This window comes from Pseudophryne corroboree, chromosome 9 (genome assembly GCF_028390025.1).
Source record: "Pseudophryne corroboree isolate aPseCor3 chromosome 9, aPseCor3.hap2, whole genome shotgun sequence".
Classification (NCBI taxonomy): Eukaryota; Metazoa; Chordata; class Amphibia; order Anura; family Myobatrachidae; genus Pseudophryne; species Pseudophryne corroboree.
This window is the reverse complement of record NC_086452.1, coordinates 8,486,709-8,511,737: the sequence shown is the minus strand read 5'-3', so window position 1 is coordinate 8,511,737 and position 25,029 is coordinate 8,486,709. Positions and strand designations below refer to the sequence as shown.

The following is a 25,029-nucleotide window of genomic DNA, read 5'->3' as shown; positions in this document are numbered from 1 at the left end:
ACATATCTAATCCTGTCCCTCACCACATATCTAATCCTGTCCCTCACCACATATCTAATCCTGTCCTTCACCACATAACTAATCCTGTCCTTCACCACATAACTAATCCTGTCCCTCACCACATAACTAATCCTGTCCTTCACCACATAACTAATCCTTTCCTTCACCACATAACTAATCCTTTCCTTCACCACATAACTAATCCTGTCCTTCACCACATAACTAATCCTGTCCCTCACCACATAACTAATCCTGTCCTTCACCACATAACTAATCCTGTCCTTCACCTCACAATTTATCCTGTCCCTCACCACACAATTTATCCTGTCCCTCACCACATAACTAATCCTGTCCCTCACCACATAACTAATCCTGTCCTTCACCACATAACTAATCCTGTCCCTCACCACATAACTAATCCTGTCCCTCACCACATAACTAATCCTGTCCCTCACCACATAACTAATCCTGTCCCTCACCACACAATTTATCCTGTTCCTCACCACATAACTAATCCTGTCCCTCACCACATAACTAATCCTGTCCTTCACCACATAACTAATCCTGTCCCTCACCACATAACTAATCCTGTCCCTCACCACATAACTAATCCTGTCCTTCACCACATAACTAATCCTGTCCCTCACCACATAACTAATCCTGTCCCTCACCACATATCTAATCCTGTCCCTCACCACACAATTTATCCTGTCCCTCACCACATAACTAATCCTGTCCCTCACCACACAATTTATCCTGTCCCTCACCACATAACTAATCCTGTCCCTCACCACATAACTAATCCTGTCCCTCACCACACAATTTATCCTGTCCCTCACCACATAACTAATCCTGTCCCTCACCACATAACTAATCCTGTCCCTCACCACATAACTGATCCTGTCCCTCACCACATAACTGATCCTGTCCCTCACCACATAACTGATCCTGTCCCTCACCACATAACTGATCCTGTCCCTCACCACATAACTAATCCTGTCCCTCACCACATATCTAATCCTGTCCCTCACCACATAATTAATCCTGTCCCTCACCACATATCTAATCCTGTCCCTCACCACATATCTAATCCTGTCCCTCACCACATATCTAATCCTGTCCCTCACCATACAATTTATCCTGTCCTTCACCACATAACTAATCCTGTCCTTCACCACATAACTAATCCTGTCCCTCACCACATAACTAATCCTGTCCTTCACCACATAACTAATCCTTTCCTTCACCACATAACTAATCCTGTCATTCACCACATAACTAATCCTGTCCCTCACCACATAACTAATCCTGTCCCTCACCACATAACTAATCCTGTCCTTCACCTCACAATTTATCCTGTCCCTCCCCACATAACTAATCCTGTCCCTCACCACACAATTTACCCTGTCCCTCACCACATAACTAATCCTGTCCCTCACCACATAACTAATCCTGTCCTTCACCACATAACTAATCCTGTCCCTCACCACATAACTAATCCTGTCCCTCACCACATAACTAATCCTGTCCCTCACCACATAACTAATCCTGTCCCTCACCACACAATTTATCCTGTTCCTCACCACATAACTAATCCTGTCCCTCACCACATAACTAATCCTTTCCATCACCACATAACTAATCCTGTCCTTCACCACATAACTAATCCTGTCCCTCACCACATAACTAATCCTGTCCTTCACCACATAACTAATCCTGTACCTCACAATTTATCCTGTCCCTCACCACATAACTAATCCTGTCCCTCACCACACAATTTATCCTGTCCCTCACCACATAACTAATCCTGTCCCTCACCACATAACTAATCCTGTCCTTCACCACATAACTAATCCTGTCCCTCACCACATAACTAATCCTGTCCCTCACCACATAACTAATCCTGTCCCTCACCACATAACTAATCCTGTCCCTCACCACACAATTTATCCTGTTCCTCACTACATAACTAATCCTGTCCCTCACCACATAACTAATCCTGTCCTTCACCACATAACTAATCCTGTCCCTCACCACATAACTGATCCTGTCCCTCACCACACAATTTATCCTGTCCTTCACCACATAACTAATCCTGTCCCTCACACATATCTAATCCTGTCCCTCACCACATAACTAATCCTGTCCTTCACCACATAACTAATCCTGTCCCTCACCACATAACTAATCCTGTCCTTCACCACATAACTAATCCTGTCCCTCACCACATAACTAATCCTGTCCCTCACCACATAACTAATCCTGTCCCTCACCACACAATTTATACTGTCCCTCACCACATAACTAATCCTGTCCTTCACCACATATCTAATCCTGTCCTTCACCACATATCTAATCCTGTCCCTCACCACATAACTAATCCTGTCCTTCACCACATAACTAATCCTGTACCTCACAATTTATCCTGTCCCTCACCACATAACTAATCCTGTCCCTCACCACACAATTTATCCTGTCCCTCACCACATAACTAATCCTGTCCCTCACCACATAACTAATCCTGTCCTTCACCACATAACTAATCCTGTCCCTCACCACATAACTAATCCTGTCCCTCACCACATAACTAATCCTGTCCCTCACCACATAACTAATCCTGTCCCTCACCACACAATTTATCCTGTTCCTCACTACATAACTAATCCTGTCCCTCACCACATAACTAATCCTGTCCTTCACCACATAACTAATCCTGTCCCTCACCACATAACTGATCCTGTCCCTCACCACACAATTTATCCTGTCCTTCACCACATAACTAATCCTGTCCCTCACACATATCTAATCCTGTCCCTCACCACATAACTAATCCTGTCCTTCACCACATAACTAATCCTGTCCCTCACCACATAACTAATCCTGTCCTTCACCACATAACTAATCCTGTCCCTCACCACATAACTAATCCTGTCCCTCACCACATAACTAATCCTGTCCCTCACCACACAATTTATACTGTCCCTCACCACATAACTAATCCTGTCCTTCACCACATATCTAATCCTGTCCTTCACCACATATCTAATCCTGTCCCTCACCACATATCTAATCCTGTCCCTCACCACATATCTAATCCTGTCCCTCACCACACAATTTATCCTGTCCTTCACCACATAACTAATCCTGTCCTTCACCACATATCTAATCCTGTCCCTCACCACATAACTAATCCTGTCCCTCACCTCATAACTAATCCTGTCCCTCACCACATAACTAATCCTGTCCCTCACCACATAACTAATCCTGTCCCTCACCACATAACTAATCCTGTCCCTCACCACATAACTAATCCTGTCCCTCACCACATATCTAATCCTGTTCCTCACCACATAACTAATCCTGTCCCTCACCACATATCTAATCCTGTCCCTCACCACATAACTAATCCTGTCCCTCACCACATATCTAATCCTGTCCCTCACCACATATCTAATCCTGTCCCTCACCGCACAATTTATCCTGTCCTTCACCACATAACTAATCCTGTCCTTCGCCACATATCTAATCCTGTCCCTCACCACATAACTAATCCTGTCCCTCACCACATAACTAATCCTGTCCCTCACCACATAACTAATCCTGTCCCTCACCACATAACTAATCCTATCCCTCACCACATATCTAATCCTGTCCCTCACCACATAACTAATCCTGTCCCTCACCACATAACTAATCCTGTCCCTCACCACATAACTAATCCTGTCCCTCACCACATAACTAATCCTGTCCCTCACCAAATAACTAATCCTGTCCCTCACCACATATCTAATCCTGTCCCTCACCACATATCCAATCCTGTCCCTCACCACATAACTAATCCTGTCCCTCACCACATATCTAATCCTGTCCCTCACCACATAACTAATCCTGTCCCTCACCACATATCTATTCCTGTCCCTCACCACACAATTTATCCTGTCCTTCACCACATAACTAATCCTGTCCTTCACCACATAACTAATCCTGTCCTTCACCACATAACTAATCCTGTCCCTCACCACATAACTAATCCTGTCCTTCACCACATAACTAATCCTCTCCTTCACCACATAACTAATCCTGTCCTTCACCACATAACTAATCCTGTCCCTCACCACATAACTAATCCTGTCCTTCACCACATAACTAATCCTGTCCTTCACCACACAATTTATCCTGTCCCTGACCACATAACTAATCCTGTCCCTCACCACACAATTTATCCTGTCCCTCACCACATAACTAATCCTATCCCTCACCACATAACTAATCCTGTCCTTCACCACATAACTAATCCTGTCCCTCACCACATAACTAATCCTGTCCCTCACCACATAACTAATCCTGTCCCGCACCACATAACTAATCCTGTCCCTCACCACACAATTTATCCTGTCCCTCACCACATAACTAATCCTGGCCCTCACCACATAACTAATCCTGTCCCTCACCACATAACTAATCCTGTCCCTCACCACATAACTAATCCTGTCCCTCACCACATAACTAATCCTGTCCCTCACCACACAATTTATCCTGTCCCTCATCACATAACTAATCCTGTCCCTCACCACATAACTAATCCTGTCCCTCACCACATAACTAATCCTGTCCCTCACCACATAACTAATCCTGTCCCTCACCACATAACTAATCCTGTCCTTCACCACATAACTAATCCTGTCCCTCACCACACAATTTATCCTGTCCCTCACCACATAACTAATCCTGTCCCTCACCACACAATTTATCCTGTCCCTCACCACATAACTAATCCTGTCCTTCACCACATAACTAATCCTGTTCCTCACCACATAACTAATCCTGTCCCTCACCACATATCTAATCCTGTCCCGCACCACATAACTAATCCTGTCCTTCACCACATAACTAATCCTGTCCTTCACCACATAACTAATCCTGTCCTTCACCACATAACTAATCCTGTCCTTCACCACATAACTAATCCTGTCCTTCACCACATAACTAATCCTGTCCTTCACCACATAACTAATCCTGTCCTTCACCACATAACTAATCCTGTCCCTCACCACATAACTAATCCTGTTCTTCACCACATAACTAATCCTGTCCTTCACCACACAATTTATCCTGTCCCTCACCACATAACTAATCCTGTCCCTCACCACACAATTTATCCTGTCCCTCACCACATAACTAATCCTATCCCTCACCACATAACTAATCCTGTCCTTCACCACATAACTAATCCTGTCCCTCACCACATAACTAATCCTGTCCCTCACCACATAACTAATCCTGTCCCTCACCACACAATTTATCCTGTCCCTCATCACATAACTAATCCTGTCCCTCACCACATAACTAATCCTGTCCTTCACCACATAACTAATCCTGTCCTTCACCACATAACTAATCCTGTCCCTCACCACATAACTAATCCTGTCCTTCACTACATAACTAATCCTGTCCCTCACCACATAACTAATCCTGTCCCTCACCACATAACTAATCCTGTCCCTCACCGCACAATTTATCCTGTCCCTCACCACATAACTAATCCTGTCCCTCACCACATAACTAATCCTGTCCCTCACCACATAACTAATCCTGTCCCTCACCACACAATTTATCCTGTCCCTCACCACATAACTAATCCTGTCCTTCACCACATAACTAATCCTGTCCCTCACCACACAATTTATCCTGTCCCTCACCACATAACTAATCCTGTCCTTCACCACATAACTAATCCTGTCCCTCACCACATAACTAATCCTGTCCTTCACCACATAACTAATCCTGTCCCTCACCACATAACTAATCCTGTCCCTCACCACACAATTTATCCTGTCCGTCACCACATAACTAATCCTGTCCCTCACCACATAACTAATCCTGTCCCTCACCACATAATTTATCCTGTCCCTCACCACATATCTGACCCTAGAAACACAATTTATTCATTTAATATGTATTTCTAAATTTCTCAAGATGAAACGTTTGGCCCGCGGGTGCTGTGAAAGAGAGTCTGATACTCTAGGGCGCATCCCTCCATTTTCAATACACATTTTAAATATTAAAGGGCTGGATTCAGATTTGGTAGCGAAGCCAAATAAATAAAGGACCAGCTGATCCTGGACAAACCATGTTGCAATCTAAGGTTTGCAAATATGTATTTTTCTTATGCATGCAGGGCGGCTATACAGTATGCGTACACTGCAACTGAGAGCTAAGCAGGGACATGACCCTACCAACTCTGGCTCTCTCTGCACATGTTACATCTGCCCCCCCCTGCAGTGCTGCATGGTGTTACCCAGGTGCTCAGTTACTGGCTGTTTCTGCATGTAGCCCACACATGCTGGGCGGCTTTATTCTCACACTGCAATGTAGCTCTGAGCAAGGACACATCCCTTCCACACATAACTCTCTGCACATGTTACATCTGCCCCCTGCAGTGCAGCATGGTGTTACCTAGGTGCTCAGTTACTGGCTGCTTCTGCATGTAGCCCACACATGCTGGGCGGCTTTATTCTCACACTGCAATGTAGCTCTGAGCTAGGATATGCCCCTCCCACACCCTGCAGCGCAGCATGGTGTTACCCAGGTGCTCAGTTACTGGCTGCTTCTGCATGTAGCCAGTAGCGGCTCTTGCCACGGGCAAGCAGGCTTTTTGCCCGGGGCGCCGCTATCCTGAGGGCGCCGCCGTGGCAAGAGCCGCTACTGCTCCTCCTTCCCTCCCCGCTCCCCGGCTGCAGTGAGCGCTGTGTGCGCCCGCTACAGCCGGCATCACTGACTGACGCTAGAGGTCAAAATTGACCCTTAGTGTCAGTGCAGCGTTGCTATGGGAGAGACGTCATTACATCTCTCCTATAGAGCGGAGCTGGCGCCCGGAGACAGCAGCAGCAGCAACAGCGGTCCGGAAACAGGAGCGAGGCTGGTATTTTCTTTTTGGCTTTGACAGCGTCACTACTACAGAGGGCACATACTGGGGGCACAGCTACAAGGGCATATACTGGGGGCACTGCTACTGGGGGCACTACTACAGGGGGCACAGCTACAAAGGGCACAGCTACAGAGGGCACATACTGGGGGCACTGCTACTGGGGGCACTACTACAGGGGGCACATACTGGGGGCACTACTACAGGGGGCACAGCTACAAAGGGCACAGCTACAGAGGGCATATACTGGGGGCACTGCTACTGTGGGCACTACTACAGGGGGCACAGCTACAAAGGGCACAGCTACAGAGGGCACATACTGGGGGCACTGCTACTGGGGGCACTACTACAGGGGGCACATACTGGGGGCACTACTACAGGGGGCAAATCTACAGGGGGGGAAAAATACTGGGGGCACTGCTTCAGGGGGGACAGCTACTGGGTGCACTACTACAGGGGGCACATGCTGGGGGCACTACTACAGGGGGCACAGCTACAAAGGGCACAGCTACAGAGGTCACATACTGGGGGCACTGCTACTGGGGGCACTACTACAGGGGGCACATACTGGGGGCACTACTACAGGGGGCACAGCTACAAAGGGCACAGCTACAGAGGTCACATACTGGGGGCACTGCTACTGGGGGCACTACTACAGGGGGCACATACTGGGGGCACTACTACAGGGGGCACATACTGGGGGCACTGCTACAGAGGGCACATACTGGGGGCTCTGCTACTGGGGGCACTACTACAGGGGGAACAGCTACTGGGGGCACTACTACGGGGGGAACAGCTACTGGGGGCACTGCTACGGGGGGCACAACTACAGGGGGACCAGCTACTGGGGGCAAATTAACTGGGGGCATATCTACAGGGGGGCACAGCTACAGGGGAAAAATCAACTGGGGGGCACAACTACTTGGGGCAAATCTGGGGGCACAGCTACTGGGGGCATAACTGTGGCCACGACCCTCCCCTAGGAAGCCACGCCCCTATTTTTTGCAAACTAACTTTTGCCGCGGGGGGGGGGGCGCCAGTGGAAACCTTCGCACTGGGCGCCACAAGGTGTAGAACCGGCCCTGCATGTAGCCCACACATACTTGGCGGCTTTATTCTCGCACTGCAATGTAGCTCTGATGTAGGACACACCCCTCCCACACCTAACTCTCTGCACATGTTACATCTGCCCCCTCCCTCCTCTGCAGCGAAGCATGGTGTTACCCAGGTCCAATTCTGCATCAGATAAAGGCATTGTAACTTATATTGCATCATTTGCCAAGGTGCAGATACTGTATGCTCCCAGACACCTCTTATCTGCCTCTGTTACTATATTACTGCATTTGTATTGTTATATTGTATATGTAGATTTCTATTTCCATTCTCTATAGGATTATACCTAGATATGTTACCAGCGTGAGCTCTTAGTACACAGGGCAGATTTCACACCACAATCATCTCACCCGTAAACCGGGCTCTCCCACTGCGCCAATGTTACCAGCAGCTCCGACGTCACCCTGCAAACAACAGAAACGGACAATTATTTCCTGCCCACCGCGTAATAACCGTCAGCTGCCCGGTCACACACAGCCGCGGCGGTACTAGTACATGACGTGATGTGTACATACATACCTGTACACGCGTGTGGTATGTTAGGTAGATTAGACAGTCTCTAGGTTGACCACTATTGGTTGACAGTAAGTAGGTCAACATGGTTTCTAGGTTGACAGGGACTCTAGGTCGACACATACTAGATCGACATGAGAAATGGTTGACATAAGTTGTGTGACTTTTTTTGTTGTCATTTTCGCCGTACAGTGACCAGGAACCCCAATTAGTGCACCGTGTCTCCGTGCATGGCTCTCCATGTTTCGGGCAAGGTGCCTCGCTCTGCTACCGCTGCACTCGGCACAGGTTACCGTTCCCAATCGTAGTCCACGTGGATCGTAAAGTATGAAAAGTTCAAAAAAGAAATACTTGGTTTTTAAGAAAAATGCATGTCGACCTTTTGTCGTGTCGACCTAGAGTCCCTGCTGACCTAGAAACCATGTCGGCCTACTTACTGTCGGCCTAAAGACCGGATCCTCCTGTACACACACTCCTACAGTAAGTAGTTCCTGAATAAATGGCGACTCTGATGTCATTGCCTCCAATCCAGGGTTTCCAAACTCGGTTCTCAAGGCGCCATAACAGGCCAGGCTATAGGGAAATCCATGCTTAATCACAAACGGTTAAATCAAACTGTCAGATATTTCTAATTTAGTTACCAGTGCTAATGAAAGGATAGCCTAAAAAACCTGGACTGTCAGCGTGCCTTAAGGAGCGAGCTTGGGAACCACTGCTGTAATCAGTGTGCTCCAGTGTTACTTATCCCCTTTTTCCACCTACATCCTGCGTCTGACCCAGGTAACTGAACACGGGTCTCACGCCATGTGACAGCGCAGGCTGGACCTGGGTCAGTGGCGGGTCCTCCCTCTGCCGGTGCTTGGAGATGACATCATCTCCAAGCGCCGGAGAGCTGGCTCTCCATAGGATTTGAACGGGGCTGGGGGTCAACCGTGTACACTGCACCCTTACCCAGGTGCGACCCTGCCAGCTACCCGGATTGGATTCCCGGGTCACTCTTATTTTTTTCAGGGACCCTTTTCCCCTGAGCCTGGGTAGACACAGCAATCACCCGGGGTTACTGCGGCAGTGGACGAGGGGTATAAGGAACGCTTGTGTATTAAGGAATAACACACCCTGTACTGGGCAGCTGTCACTGAGGTCGGGAGCGTTCCATGTCTGGTTCAAGCCCTATCTGTGTGGCATTTGCTCCGGTTTCCACATACAATCCAAAAATATATCAGTAGGTTAACTAGTTTCAGACAAGAAAGTATGTGCCCTAGTGGTAGGGAATATAGATTGTAAGCTCTGCTGGGCAGGAACTGATGTGAATGACAAAAGAGGATTTTTAGTCACTTACCGCTGAATCCTTTTCTCTGAAGCAGGATGGGGGAAACTGGAGAATGGGATTGCAGGTTGGGGCTGGAGCCGGCACAAAATAACGCCGTAGCTTTAAAAGTAAGCTCCTCCCCCCCTGCAGCCCCATAACGCCAGTAAGAAATAAGATTTGAGCGTGAGTAAGGGTACGCAGTGTCCCCCCGTCTGCTTCAGAGAACAGGATTCAGTGGCAAGTGACCAAAAATCTTCTTGTCTCTGGAAGCAAGGCTGCTGGGACACTGGATCATGGGACGTTCAACAGCCACCCCCAGGCAAGGGAACGCTCAGGCTGCCTGAACACAGGACTGTATAGACGCGTAGACAGAGGACCAGGTACCTGTTCCAGCGAAGTTCCTTGTCGCACTGTAGAGGCGGATGCCACCGCTATAGTGGAATGCGCTGACACCTGGTCTGGGGCCGGTTGCCCCACACTAGAACAGGCTTCAGAAATAACTGAGTGGGTACAACGCGCAATATCCGGCCAACCACGTTTATGTGCGTTGTAACGAACATTCGCAGAGCTCGATCTACATCTAGTAGAGCCAGCTTATCCTTGTCTTGGGAAAGTTGCGGGGAAGGAGGAAAAAATAAGATTTTACTTACCGATAAATCTATTTCTCATAGTCCGTAGTGGATGCTGGGGACTCCGTCAGGACCATGGGGAATAGCGGCTCCGCAGGAGACAGGGCACAAAAGCAAGCTTTTAGGATCACATGGTGTGTACTGGCTCCTCCCCCTATGACCCTCCTCCAAGCCTCAGTTAGGTACTGTGCCCGGACGAGCGTACACAATAAGGAAGGATCTTGAATCCCGGGTAAGACTCATACCAGCCACACCAATCACACCGTACAACTTGTGATTTGAGCCCAGTTAACAGTATGATAACAATGAAGTAGCCTCTAAAAAAGATGGCTCACAACAATAATAACCCGATTTTTTTGTAACAATAACTATGTACAAGTAATGCAGACAATCCGCACTTGGGATGGGCGCCCAGCATCCACTACGGACTATGAGAAATAGATTTATCGGTAAGTAAAATCTTATTTTCTCTAACGTCCTAGTGGATGCTGGGGACTCCGTCAGGACCATGGGGATTATACCAAAGCTCCCAAACGGGCGGGAGAGTGCGGATGACTCTGCAGCACCGAATGAGAGAACTCCAGGTCCTCCTCAGCCAGGGTATCAAATTTGTAGAATTTAGCAAACGTGTTTGCCCCTGACCAAGTAGCTGCTCGGCAAAGTTGTAAAGCCGAGACCCCTCGGGCAGCCGCCCAAGATGAGCCCACCTTCCTTGTGGAATGGGCATTTACAGATTTTGGCTGTGGCAGGCCTGCCACAGAATGTGCAAGCTGAATTGTACTACAAATCCAACGAGCAATAGTCTGCTTAGAAGCAGGAGCACCCAGCTTTTTGGGTGCCTACAATATAAACAGCAAGTCAGACTTTCTGACTCCAGCCGTCCTGGAATTATATATATATATATATTTTCAGGGCCCTGACAACGTCTAGCAACTTGGAGTCCTCCAAGTCCCTAGTAGCCGCAGGCACCACAATAGGTTGTTTCAGGTGAAACGCTGACACCACCTTAGGAAGAAACTGGGGACGAGTCCGCAGTTCTGCCCTGTCCGAATGGAAAATCAAATATGGGCTTTTGTAAGACAAAGCCGCCAATTTTGACAATCGCCTGGCCGAGGCCAGGGCCAACAGCATGGTCACTTTCCATGTGAGATATTTCAAATCCACAGATTTGAGTGGTTCAAACCAATATGATTTGAGGAATCCCAACACTACGTTGAGATCCCACGGTGCCACTGGAGGCACACCAGGGTTGTATATGCAATACTCCCTTGACAAACGTCTGGACTTCAGGAACTGAAGCCAATTCTTTCTGGAAGAAAATCTATAGGGCCGAAACTTGAACCTTAATGGACCCCAATTTGAGGCTCATAGACACTCCTGTTTGCAGGAAGTGCAGAAATCGACCTAGTTGAAATTTTTTCGTGGGGCCCTCCTGGCCTCACCCACGCAACATATTTTTACCACATGTGGTGATAACGTTGTGTGGTCACCTCCTTCCTGGCTTTGACCAGGGTAGGTATGACCTCTTCCGGAATGCCTTTTCCCTTAGGATCCGGCGTTCAAACCGCCATGCCGTCAAACGCAGTCGCGGTAAGTCTTGGAACAGACAAGGTCCCTGCTGGAGCAGGTCCTTTCTTAAAGGCCGATGCCACGGTTCCTCTTGGAACAGACATGGTACTTGCTGAAAGCAAATCCCTTCTTAGCTCCCGAGGCCATTAGTCCTCTGTGAGCATCTCTTGAAGTTCCGGTTACCAAGTCCCTCTTGGCCAATCCGGAGCCACGAGTATAGTTCTTACTCCTCTATGTCTTATAATTCTCAATACCTTGGTTATGAGAAGCAGAGAAGGGAACACATACACCGACTGTTACACCCACGGTGTTACCAGGACGTCCACAGCTATCGCCTGAAGGTCTCGTGACCTGGCGCAATACCTGTCCCATTTTTTTGTTCGGGCGGGACGCCATCATGTCCACCTTTGGTCTTTCCCAACGGTTCACAATCATGCGGAAAACTTCCCGATGAAGTTCCCACTCTCCCGGGTGGAGGTCGTGCCTGCTGAGGAAGTCTGCTTCCCAGTCGTCCACTCCCGGAATGAACACTGCTGACAGTGCTATCACATGATTTTCCGCCTAGCGAAAAATCCTTGCAGTTTTGCCACTGCCCTCCTGCTTCTTGTGCCGCCCTTTCTGTTTACGTGGGCGACTGCCGTGATGTTATCCCACTGGATCAATACCGGCTGACCTTGAAGCAGAGGTCTTGCTAAGCTTAGAGCATTATAAATTTGCTCTTAGCTCCAGTATATTTATGTGGAGAGAATTCTCCAGACTTGATCACACTCCTTGTGTGACTGCTCCCCAGCCTCTCAGGCTGGCCTCCGTGGTCACGAGCATCCAATCCTGAATGCCGAATCTGCGGCCCTCTAGAAGATGAGCACTCTGTAATCACCACAGGAGAGACACCCTTGTCCTTGGATATAGGGTTATCCGCTGATGCATCTGAAGATGCGATCCAGACCATTTGTCCAGCAGATCCCACTGAAGAGTTCTTGCGTGAAATCTGCCGAATGGAAGCGCTTCGTAATAAGCCACCATTTTTACCAGGACTCTTGTGCAATGATGCACTGACACTTTTCCTGGTTTTAGGAGGATCCCGATTAGCTCGGATAACTCCCTGGCTTTCTCCTCTGGGAGAAACACCTTTTCCTGGACTGTGTCCAGAATCATCCCTAGGACCAGCAGACGTGTCGTCGGAACAACTGCGGTTTTGGAATATTTAGAATCCACCCGTGCTGTCGTAGAACTACTTGAGATAGTGCTACTCCGACCTCCAACTGTTCTCTAGACCTTGTTCTTATCAGGAGGTCGTCCATTTTCTTTGAAGACGAATCCTCCTTTCGGTCATTACCTTGGTAAGGACCCGGGGTGCCTTGGACAATCCAACGGCATCGTCTTGAAACTGATAGTGACAGTTCTGTACCACGAACCTGAGGTACCCTTGGTGAGAAAAGGCAAATTTTGGGACATGGAGGTAAGCATCCCTGATGTCCCGGGACACCATATAGTCCCCTTGTTCTTTGCTATCACTGCTCTGAGTGACTCCATCTGGATTTGAACCCTTGTAAGTGTTCAAATTTTTCAGATTTAGAATAGGTCTCACCTAGCCTTCAGTACCACCATATAGTGTGGAGTAATACCCCTTTCCTTGTTGTCGGAGGGGTAAATTTATTATCACCTGCTGGGAATACAGCTTGTGAATTGTTTTCAATACTGCCTCCCTGTCGGAGGGAGACATTGGTACAGCAGACTACAGGAACCTGCGAGGGGGGAAACCTCTCGACATTCCAATCTGTACCCCTTGGATACTACTTGTAGGATCCAGGGGTCCTGTACGGTCCCAGCGTCATGCTGAGAACTTGGTAGAAGCGGTGGAGGGCTTCTGTTCCTGGGAATGGGCTGCCTGCTGCAGTCTTCTTCCCTTTCCTCTATCCCTGGGCAGATATGACTCTTATAGGGACGAAAGGACTGAGGCTGAAAAGACGGTGTCTTTTTCTGCAGAGATGTGACTTAGGGTAAAAAACGGTGGATTTTCCAGCAGTTGCCCTGGCCACCAGGTCCCATGGACCGACCCCAAATAACTCCTCCCCTTTATACGGCAATACATCTTTGTGCCGTTTGGAATCTGCATCACCTGACCACTGTCGTGTCCATAAACATCTTCTTGCAGATATGGACATCGCATTTACTCTTGATGCCAGAGTGCAAATATCCCTCTGCGCATCTCGCATATATAGAAATGCATCCTTTAAATGCTCTATAGTCAATAAAATACTGTCCCTGTCAAAGGTATCAATATTTTTAGTCAGGGAATCCGACCAAGCCACCTCAGCTCTGCACATCCAGGCTGAGGCGATCGCTGGTCGCAGTATAACACCAGCATGTGTGTGTATACTTTTTAGGATATTTTTCAGCCTCCTATCAGTTGGCTCCTTAAGTACGGCCCTATCCGTAGATGGTACCGCCACTTGTTCTGATAAGCGTGTGAGCGCCTTATCCACCCTGAGGGGTGTTTCCCACCGCGCCTTAACTTCTGGCGGGAAAGGGTATACCGCCAATAATTTTCTATCGGGGGAAACCCACGCATCATCACACACTTCATTTAATTTATCTGATTCAGGAAAAACTACAGGTAGTTTTTTCACCTCACACATAATACCCTTTTTTGTGGTACTTGGAGTATCAGAAATATGTAACACCTCCTTCATTGCCCTTAACGTGTGGCCCTAAAAGAAAATACGTTTGTTTCTTCACCGTCGACACTGAAATCAGTGTCCGTGTCTGGGTCTGTGTCGACCGACTGAGGTAAATGGGCATTTTACAGCCCCTGACGGTGTTTGAGACGCCTGGACAGATACTAATTTGTTCGCCGGCCCTCTCATGTCGTCAACCGGCTTGCAGCGTGTTGACATTGTCACGTAATTTCCATAAATAAGCCATCCATTCCGGTGTCGACTCCCTAGAGAGTGACATCACCATTACAGGCAATTTGCTCCGCCTCCTCACCAATATTTTCCTCATACATGTCGACACACACGTACCGACATACAGCACACACATAGGGAATGCTCTGATAGAGGACAGGACCCACTAGCCCTTTGGGGAGACAGAGGGAGAGTTTGCCAGCACACACCAAAACGCTATAATTATCCAGGGACAACCTTTATATAAGTGTTCCTCCCTTATAGCATTTTAATATATATACATATCGCCAAATCAGTGCCCCCCCTCTCTGTTTTAACCCTGTTTCTGTAGTGCAGTGCAGGGGAGAGCATGGGAGCCTTCCCACCAGCCTTTCTGTGAGGGAAAATGGCGCTGTGTGCTGAGGAGAATAGGCCCCGCCCCCTTTTCGGCGGGCTTCTTCTCCGGAGTTTTAGATATCTGGCAGGGGTTAAATACATCCATATAGCCTCAAGGGCTATATGTGATGTATTTTTCGCCATACAGGTATTATACATTGCTGCCCAGGGCGCCCCCCCCCAGCGCCCTGCACCCTCCGTGACCGCTGTGTGAAGTGTGCTGACAACAATGGCGCACAGCTGCAGTGCTGTGCGCTACCTGATGAAGACTGAGAGTCTTCTGCTGCCTGGTTCCGGACCTCTTCATCTTCAGCGTCTGCAAGGGGGGTCGGCGGCGCGGCTCCGGGACGAACCCCAGGGCGAGCCCTGTGTTCCGACTCCCTCTGGAGCTATGTCCAGTAGCCTAAGAATCCAATCCATCCTGCACGCAGGTGAGTTGAAAATCTCTCCCCTAAGTCCCTCGATGCAGTGAGCCTGTTGCCAGCAGGACTCACTGAAAATAAGAAACCTAAAAACTTTTTCTAAGTAACTCTTTAAGAGAGCCACCTAGATTGCACCCTGCTCGGACGGGCACAAAAACCTAACTGAGGCTTGGAGGAGGGTCATAGGGGGAGGAGCCAGTACACACCATGTGATCCTAAAAGCTTGCTTTTGTGCCCTGTCTCCTGCGGAGCCGCTATTCCCCATGGTCCTGACGGAGTCCCCAGCATCCACTAGGACGTTAGAGAAACAGCATTGAACGTAGAAACCGTACGAAGAACGGCTTTATAGTCACGGAAGTCGAGAAAAAGCGGCTTGGAAGACAAAGCCCCTAACTCAGTAACATGCTGAGCTGAGGCAATACCCATGAAGAAGACCAGCTTCCAAGTAACAAACAAGATCCGCTGAATCTAATGGCTCAAATGGAGCTTTGTAGGAGCTGATAGGACCAGATTAAGATCCCACGGGGCTACTGGCGGACAAAACGGTGGTTGAAAAAAGCAAAAAAAGGATTGGACCTTTGGATGAAAGACCAAACGCGGCAGAAAATAAATCGGTATGGCCAGAAGGGTGTGGATTGTTAGATAGATGTAAGGATGTGCCCTGTGGGCACATCTGTGTTGTCCCTAGTTGGGGACAGCGCTGGGGCAGCTTGTCTGTCCCCAGCGCTGGGTGCGTGGCGGCGGCGGGTGTCCGGTGCAGGGATTACCCTTTTCCCTGCACCGGACCCCAGGCTGGAGGGTTTGAATGTTGGCGCCCTCCGGGAGCCAATCGCGGCTCCCGGAGCGGCAGCCAATAGGAGAGAGACGCGGCGAGCCAATCGGCGCTCGCCGCGTCATAGGCCCCGCCCCCGGCGTCTGACGTCAGACGCCGGGCGGGAGCCAGAGCGGAGGACGACGGCGCTGAGGAGCGGGAAGAGGAGAAGACGTCGCGGGCGGGAGCCGAAGAGGACAGCGCGCGCGCAGAAGAGCGCGAAGAAGGAAGAGGAGCCGGACAGGAAACAAGGACTGCGTGGAGGAAGACGACGACGGCCGCAGGGAGAGGAGCTCCGGTGGCCGCTGAAGAGGCCTGAAGACTCCAGCCCTGGGAAAGAAGATGTCCAGCGGCGGCTGGACGCGGCGATGCGACGGCGGCGCCGCTGGCCAGGACGGGCCAGCGGCCGAAGAGGGCACCGGAGGCCCCCGGGTTAGGTAAGGCCTCAGTGAGGCATCCTTCCCCCCTCCCCTTTTCCTCCCTAGACCACCAGGGACAGGCATTAGGCCCGAGGGCACAAGTCAGGCACTAGGCCTGTGGCGCAGTTAGGAGATTGGGGGTCATTATTCTGATTAGGTGGTTTGGGCATTAGGCCCAAGCCACCCAACCTCTGCGGCACCAGATAGGCAGGCACTAGGCCTGGGGGGCACATGTTGGGCACTAGGCCCATGAGGATAGTCAGGCCACCGGCCTGTGGGCACAGTTAGGCGGGCATTAGGCCCGAGGGGCACGTTCAGGCACTAGGCCTGTGGGGACATTAGAGGGCGCTAGGCCCTAGTGGATTTGTGGCCAATTAGGGATATGAAAGGTGACCCTGGGCACAAGGCCCAGGTCACCCAACGGGCGGCAAGTTAGGCGGGCGCTAGGCCCGTGGGCAAAGTCAGGCCTGTGGGCAGTTAGGGGGCGCTAGGCCCAGCGAAGCAGCGTTTCCCTGAGGTGAGTAAAGGTGGTACTGGGCGCTAGGCTCAGGCCACCCTGAGAGTACGGTAGGTGGGTGAGCTGTGCGGTCCCCACTACTGGGTGTTCTGGGTCGGGTAGATAAAGGGACAGCACCGTTTTATGTTGTAACTCCGATAGTGTGTTATATGTTGTTACCGTGCAGGGCAAAGTGTATGTGTTGTGTAAGTTGTGCATAGTTGTGTTGCACCACACCCACAGAGCTAGTTTGAGGGCTCCGCTGTTGTAGATAGTATAGGGTGTGACACTAGGTCAGAGTTAGGCCCTGCACGGCTGTTTCTCTTTGCCTCCTTACAGGGACCTGTAAGTGGAGAAGATCGGAGTGCAAGACTCGTGACGGTGAGTAGCATCCGTGTACGTCTGTCCCTTGTTTGTCCCCGAGCGCCGGAGTTAGGATTGCTCACGGACGTGAGAATCCCTTTCATCACACTACGTGCGAAAGCGCGAGTGTGTGAAAGCTGGGTAGCTGAGGCTTTGTGCCGGTGATGACCATTCACCCAGCCGGTGAAGGTCGCAGCCACCCCTGGGGTATCCCCTGTTCCACCGGAAGAAGGGTCGATACCCCTTTGATGTAAACCCTTCTCTCCTCAGCTAGGTCGTCGGTCAGCTCCGAGAGGGAATCGCCGTGTCCGGATCCGAGTGAAGATTTCCAGGTCCGTTGAGGGTTCCGGTACCTGAAGGTGAGAGCGAGCGGCGCCTGGTGAGTACCGAGTCTACACCTGCACGGCAGCAGGCACCACCACACGCACCCGCAGGCCGCGCCGCACCTCTCACACTTGGCGTAGTCGGCAGGATAAAAGAGACCGGATCACGGACACGATGTGGAACGCCACCAAGAAGACCTCCCTGCAGACGGCTCCGGAGAAGACTCACCCCCGGATGTGTGTGGACCAGAGCGACTGGGTGACGGTGTCTGGGGCAGACATCCTGAAGATGGTGCAGCGGTCGGTCCAGCGTGGAAAAGAAGAGCGCCGGGAGAAGGGGCGCAAGAAAGCCGCTGTGACGCCCTGCAAGAAATGTCGGCAAACAGGTCACTTTACCGACGAGTGTACTTGGCGAGAGACGTCCCCAAAGAAGGTGGTCCAGGAAGCGGACCGAAGACGTCAGAAGGGCCAAGCGAAGGAGTCCTGGTGTTTGCTCTGCGGAAACTACGGGCATGAGCACAACAGTTGTCCCTGGGACGAAGAGTCGAGCGAAGACGAGGTTGATTCCCGGTGTGAAAACTGTGGAGATCCCCGACATCTGCTCCTGGAATGTCCATGGACTGAAGACAGGACGGACTACGAGGCCACGGTGAAGAAGATGACGGAGTCTCGTCAGCAGCTTTGGGACCGGGTGGCTGCAGAGCCTGTGTGTGCGCTCTGCGAGGCGAGAGGACATGCGCTTCCCGATTGTCCGTGGAATGAAGACCGGATGATTGCGGATGGTCGCGCCCAGAGATGGGAGGAGGGAACCAGGGAAATGGAGCGGAAGGCCTTGCTTGAAGTTAGTTCGCAGGTGCCCATTTCCTCTGAGCCGGAACCAACGGGTGAAGATTCCCCAGTGAAGGAGGTGGACCAGGAACCCGTCTTGGAGAAGGTGGCAGTGGCCCTCCCTTGTTGGAAGTGTCGGCGACCAGGACATGCGGCCAGTGAGTGCCCTTGGGAAGATGCCGCGGACCTACTCTGTCCAAAAAAAGTGACCCCAGTAAGGCAGAATCCTTTCCCGCATGAAGCGGAGGTGGACGACTGGGAGGTGAAGAGACCACGCTGTGAAGAAAAGCGTGAAGACCCAGTGACTGAGACGTCCGGAATCTCCCCGCGATGGAACCGTCCACGACCAGGACGTGCGGAACAGGAGTGTCCTGGGTACCAAGAGATGCCAGCGGAAGCAAAGGAGTACGCTGAGGAAGTAACGATGCCAGCGGAAGCGAAGGAGTACGCTGAGGAAGCAGAGGTGCCAGCGGAAGCGAAGAAGTACGCTGAGGAGGAAAGTAATACCCCAGTCCAGGTATCGGAGGAGGACTCTGACTACGGTGAGCTGTCCGCCGACGAATCCCTCCCAGAACAGATGGAGGACGACTCTGGCATCGGAAGCGCCGACGAGAGTGACTGGCAGGATCGGGTGGAGTCATGCTCCCAGTTGAATGCCCTCCGTGAAGAGGAGGAGATAGTCCTGGAGCAAGAATACCTGCCAGGAGTGCCGAAATGGACCGACGTACGGGGACAGGACTGTGATGCCGTGGGAGGACCCGTTCCAGAGGAAGACACAGGACCTTTGGAGATGCCCCACGAGGAAATGCGACATGTTGTGGCTGTTGCCCGGGAGGAAACGGATGCCCCGGAGGATTCCGCTGTTGGGTGGTGGTCGATACCACACCCGGAAGACAGGGACGAAGCCACAGACGATATCGGAGGCCAAGAGTGGGTGACTGTTGTCCCCGTGGAAGAAGATTCCCCTTGGTGGCCAACGTCAAGCGACCGTGAGGAGATGCCACTCCCCCAGAGGATCCGCCGATGGAGGTCAGGACGCAAGAGGAACCCGGAGCTGGAGGAAGGAAGGATGTGGGGTCACAGCTGGTCCAGGCTGGGCCCCCGAATGCACCCTCGCCGGAGGGACCTCGGAATTCCCTGACCCGCGGACAATGGGCGTCGTGAGGAACTTTGTAGGGACTACAAAGGAAAAAGGGGGGGGAAATGTAAGGATGTGCCCTGTGGGCACATCTGTGTTGTCCCTAGTTGGGGACAGCGCTGGGGCAGCTTGTCTGTCCCCAGCGCTGGGTGCGTGGCGGCGGCGGGTGTCCGGTGCAGGGATTACCCTTTTCCCTGCACCGGACCCCAGGCTGGAGGGTTTGAATGTTGGCGCCCTCCGGGAGCCAATCGCGGCTCCCGGAGCGGCAGCCAATAGGAGAGAGACGCGGCGAGCCAATCGGCGCTCGCCGCGTCATAGGCCCCGCCCCCGGCGTCTGACGTCAGACGCCGGGCGGGAGCCAGAGCGGAGGACGACGGCGCTGAGGAGCGGGAAGAGGAGAAGACGTCGCGGGCGGGAGCCGAAGAGGACAGCGCGCGCGCAGAAGAGCGCGAAGAAGGAAGAGGAGCCGGACAGGAAACAAGGACTGCGTGGAGGAAGACGACGACGGCCGCAGGGAGAGGAGCTCCGGTGGCCGCTGAAGAGGCCTGAAGACTCCAGCCCTGGGAAAGAAGATGTCCAGCGGCGGCTGGACGCGGCGATGCGACGGCGGCGCCGCTGGCCAGGACGGGCCAGCGGCCGAAGAGGGCACCGGAGGCCCCCGGGTTAGGTAAGGCCTCAGTGAGGCATCCTTCCCCCCTCCCCTTTTCCTCCCTAGACCACCAGGGACAGGCATTAGGCCCGAGGGCACAAGTCAGGCACTAGGCCTGTGGCGCAGTTAGGAGATTGGGGGTCATTATTCTGATTAGGTGGTTTGGGCATTAGGCCCAAGCCACCCAACCTCTGCGGCACCAGATAGGCAGGCACTAGGCCTGGGGGGCACATGTTGGGCACTAGGCCCATGAGGATAGTCAGGCCACCGGCCTGTGGGCACAGTTAGGCGGGCATTAGGCCCGAGGGGCACGTTCAGGCACTAGGCCTGTGGGGACATTAGAGGGCGCTAGGCCCTAGTGGATTTGTGGCCAATTAGGGATATGAAAGGTGACCCTGGGCACAAGGCCCAGGTCACCCAACGGGCGGCAAGTTAGGCGGGCGCTAGGCCCGTGGGCAAAGTCAGGCCTGTGGGCAGTTAGGGGGCGCTAGGCCCAGCGAAGCAGCGTTTCCCTGAGGTGAGTAAAGGTGGTACTGGGCGCTAGGCTCAGGCCACCCTGAGAGTACGGTAGGTGGGTGAGCTGTGCGGTCCCCACTACTGGGTGTTCTGGGTCGGGTAGATAAAGGGACAGCACCGTTTTATGTTGTAACTCCGATAGTGTGTTATATGTTGTTACCGTGCAGGGCAAAGTGTATGTGTTGTGTAAGTTGTGCATAGTTGTGTTGCACCACACCCACAGAGCTAGTTTGAGGGCTCCGCTGTTGTAGATAGTATAGGGTGTGACACTAGGTCAGAGTTAGGCCCTGCACGGCTGTTTCTCTTTGCCTCCTTACAGGGACCTGTAAGTGGAGAAGATCGGAGTGCAAGACTCGTGACGGTGAGTAGCATCCGTGTACGTCTGTCCCTTGTTTGTCCCCGAGCGCCGGAGTTAGGATTGCTCACGGACGTGAGAATCCCTTTCATCACACTACGTGCGAAAGCGCGAGTGTGTGAAAGCTGGGTAGCTGAGGCTTTGTGCCGGTGATGACCATTCACCCAGCCGGTGAAGGTCGCAGCCACCCCTGGGGTATCCCCTGTTCCACCGGAAGAAGGGTCGATACCCCTTTGATGTAAACCCTTCTCTCCTCAGCTAGGTCGTCGGTCAGCTCCGAGAGGGAATCGCCGTGTCCGGATCCGAGTGAAGATTTCCAGGTCCGTTGAGGGTTCCGGTACCTGAAGGTGAGAGCGAGCGGCGCCTGGTGAGTACCGAGTCTACACCTGCACGGCAGCAGGCACCACCACACGCACCCGCAGGCCGCGCCGCACCTCTCACACTTGGCGTAGTCGGCAGGATAAAAGAGACCGGATCACGGACACGATGTGGAACGCCACCAAGAAGACCTCCCTGCAGACGGCTCCGGAGAAGACTCACCCCCGGATGTGTGTGGACCAGAGCGACTGGGTGACGGTGTCTGGGGCAGACATCCTGAAGATGGTGCAGCGGTCGGTCCAGCGTGGAAAAGAAGAGCGCCGGGAGAAGGGGCGCAAGAAAGCCGCTGTGACGCCCTGCAAGAAATGTCGGCAAACAGGTCACTTTACCGACGAGTGTACTTGGCGAGAGACGTCCCCAAAGAAGGTGGTCCAGGAAGCGGACCGAAGACGTCAGAAGGGCCAAGCGAAGGAGTCCTGGTGTTTGCTCTGCGGAAACTACGGGCATGAGCACAACAGTTGTCCCTGGGACGAAGAGTCGAGCGAAGACGAGGTTGATTCCCGGTGTGAAAACTGTGGAGATCCCCGACATCTGCTCCTGGAATGTCCATGGACTGAAGACAGGACGGACTACGAGGCCACGGTGAAGAAGATGACGGAGTCTCGTCAGCAGCTTTGGGACCGGGTGGCTGCAGAGCCTGTGTGTGCGCTCTGCGAGGCGAGAGGACATGCGCTTCCCGATTGTCCGTGGAATGAAGACCGGATGATTGCGGATGGTCGCGCCCAGAGATGGGAGGAGGGAACCAGGGAAATGGAGCGGAAGGCCTTGCTTGAAGTTAGTTCGCAGGTGCCCATTTCCTCTGAGCCGGAACCAACGGGTGAAGATTCCCCAGTGAAGGAGGTGGACCAGGAACCCGTCTTGGAGAAGGTGGCAGTGGCCCTCCCTTGTTGGAAGTGTCGGCGACCAGGACATGCGGCCAGTGAGTGCCCTTGGGAAGATGCCGCGGACCTACTCTGTCCAAAAAAAGTGACCCCAGTAAGGCAGAATCCTTTCCCGCATGAAGCGGAGGTGGACGACTGGGAGGTGAAGAGACCACGCTGTGAAGAAAAGCGTGAAGACCCAGTGACTGAGACGTCCGGAATCTCCCCGCGATGGAACCGTCCACGACCAGGACGTGCGGAACAGGAGTGTCCTGGGTACCAAGAGATGCCAGCGGAAGCAAAGGAGTACGCTGAGGAAGTAACGATGCCAGCGGAAGCGAAGGAGTACGCTGAGGAAGCAGAGGTGCCAGCGGAAGCGAAGAAGTACGCTGAGGAGGAAAGTAATACCCCAGTCCAGGTATCGGAGGAGGACTCTGACTACGGTGAGCTGTCCGCCGACGAATCCCTCCCAGAACAGATGGAGGACGACTCTGGCATCGGAAGCGCCGACGAGAGTGACTGGCAGGATCGGGTGGAGTCATGCTCCCAGTTGAATGCCCTCCGTGAAGAGGAGGAGATAGTCCTGGAGCAAGAATACCTGCCAGGAGTGCCGAAATGGACCGACGTACGGGGACAGGACTGTGATGCCGTGGGAGGACCCGTTCCAGAGGAAGACACAGGACCTTTGGAGATGCCCCACGAGGAAATGCGACATGTTGTGGCTGTTGCCCGGGAGGAAACGGATGCCCCGGAGGATTCCGCTGTTGGGTGGTGGTCGATACCACACCCGGAAGACAGGGACGAAGCCACAGACGATATCGGAGGCCAAGAGTGGGTGACTGTTGTCCCCGTGGAAGAAGATTCCCCTTGGTGGCCAACGTCAAGCGACCGTGAGGAGATGCCACTCCCCCAGAGGATCCGCCGATGGAGGTCAGGACGCAAGAGGAACCCGGAGCTGGAGGAGGAAGGATGTGGGGTCACAGCTGGTCCAGGCTGGGCCCCCGAATGCACCCTCGCCGGAGGGACCTCGGAATTCCCTGACCCGCGGACAATGGGCGTCGTGAGGAACTTTGTAGGGACTACAAAGGAAAAAGGGGGGGGAAATGTAAGGATGTGCCCTGTGGGCACATCTGTGTTGTCCCTAGTTGGGGACAGCGCTGGGGCAGCTTGTCTGTCCCCAGCGCTGGGTGCGTGGCGGCGGCGGGTGTCCGGTGCAGGGATTACCCTTTTCCCTGCACCGGACCCCAGGCTGGAGGGTTTGAATGTTGGCGCCCTCCGGGAGCCAATCGCGGCTCCCGGAGCGGCAGCCAATAGGAGAGAGACGCGGCGAGCCAATCGGCGCTCGCCGCGTCATAGGCCCCGCCCCCGGCGTCTGACGTCAGACGCCGGGCGGGAGCCAGAGCGGAGGACGACGGCGCTGAGGAGCGGGAAGAGGAGAAGACGTCGCGGGCGGGAGCCGAAGAGGACAGCGCGCGCGCAGAAGAGCGCGAAGAAGGAAGAGGAGCCGGACAGGAAACAAGGACTGCGTGGAGGAAGACGACGACGGCCGCAGGGAGAGGAGCTCCGGTGGCCGCTGAAGAGGCCTGAAGACTCCAGCCCTGGGAAAGAAGATGTCCAGCGGCGGCTGGACGCGGCGATGCGACGGCGGCGCCGCTGGCCAGGACGGGCCAGCGGCCGAAGAGGGCACCGGAGGCCCCCGGGTTAGGTAAGGCCTCAGTGAGGCATCCTTCCCCCCTCCCCTTTTCCTCCCTAGACCACCAGGGACAGGCATTAGGCCCGAGGGCACAAGTCAGGCACTAGGCCTGTGGCGCAGTTAGGAGATTGGGGGTCATTATTCTGATTAGGTGGTTTGGGCATTAGGCCCAAGCCACCCAACCTCTGCGGCACCAGATAGGCAGGCACTAGGCCTGGGGGGCACATGTTGGGCACTAGGCCCATGAGGATAGTCAGGCCACCGGCCTGTGGGCACAGTTAGGCGGGCATTAGGCCCGAGGGGCACGTTCAGGCACTAGGCCTGTGGGGACATTAGAGGGCGCTAGGCCCTAGTGGATTTGTGGCCAATTAGGGATATGAAAGGTGACCCTGGGCACAAGGCCCAGGTCACCCAACGGGCGGCAAGTTAGGCGGGC

The 25,029-nt window shown here is 52.8% G+C and overlaps 1 protein-coding gene across 4 annotated transcripts in view; it reads right to left on the bottom strand.

Moving 5' to 3' along the window:
- The window catches only part of COL24A1 (collagen type XXIV alpha 1 chain), a 767,149-nt gene that overhangs the window by 253,152 nt on the left and 488,968 nt on the right, over positions 1–25,029 (bottom strand). For all 4 annotated transcript variants that reach the window (XR_010186531.1, XM_063938932.1, XM_063938934.1 and 1 more), the window contains exon 35: positions 8,389–8,442. Coding sequence is in view for 3 of the 4 variants with exons in the window: in XM_063938932.1 (XP_063795002.1) it covers positions 8,389–8,442 (54 nt within the window). In the remaining variant the exon portion in view is untranslated. The remainder of the gene's footprint in view (positions 1–8,388; positions 8,443–25,029) is intronic.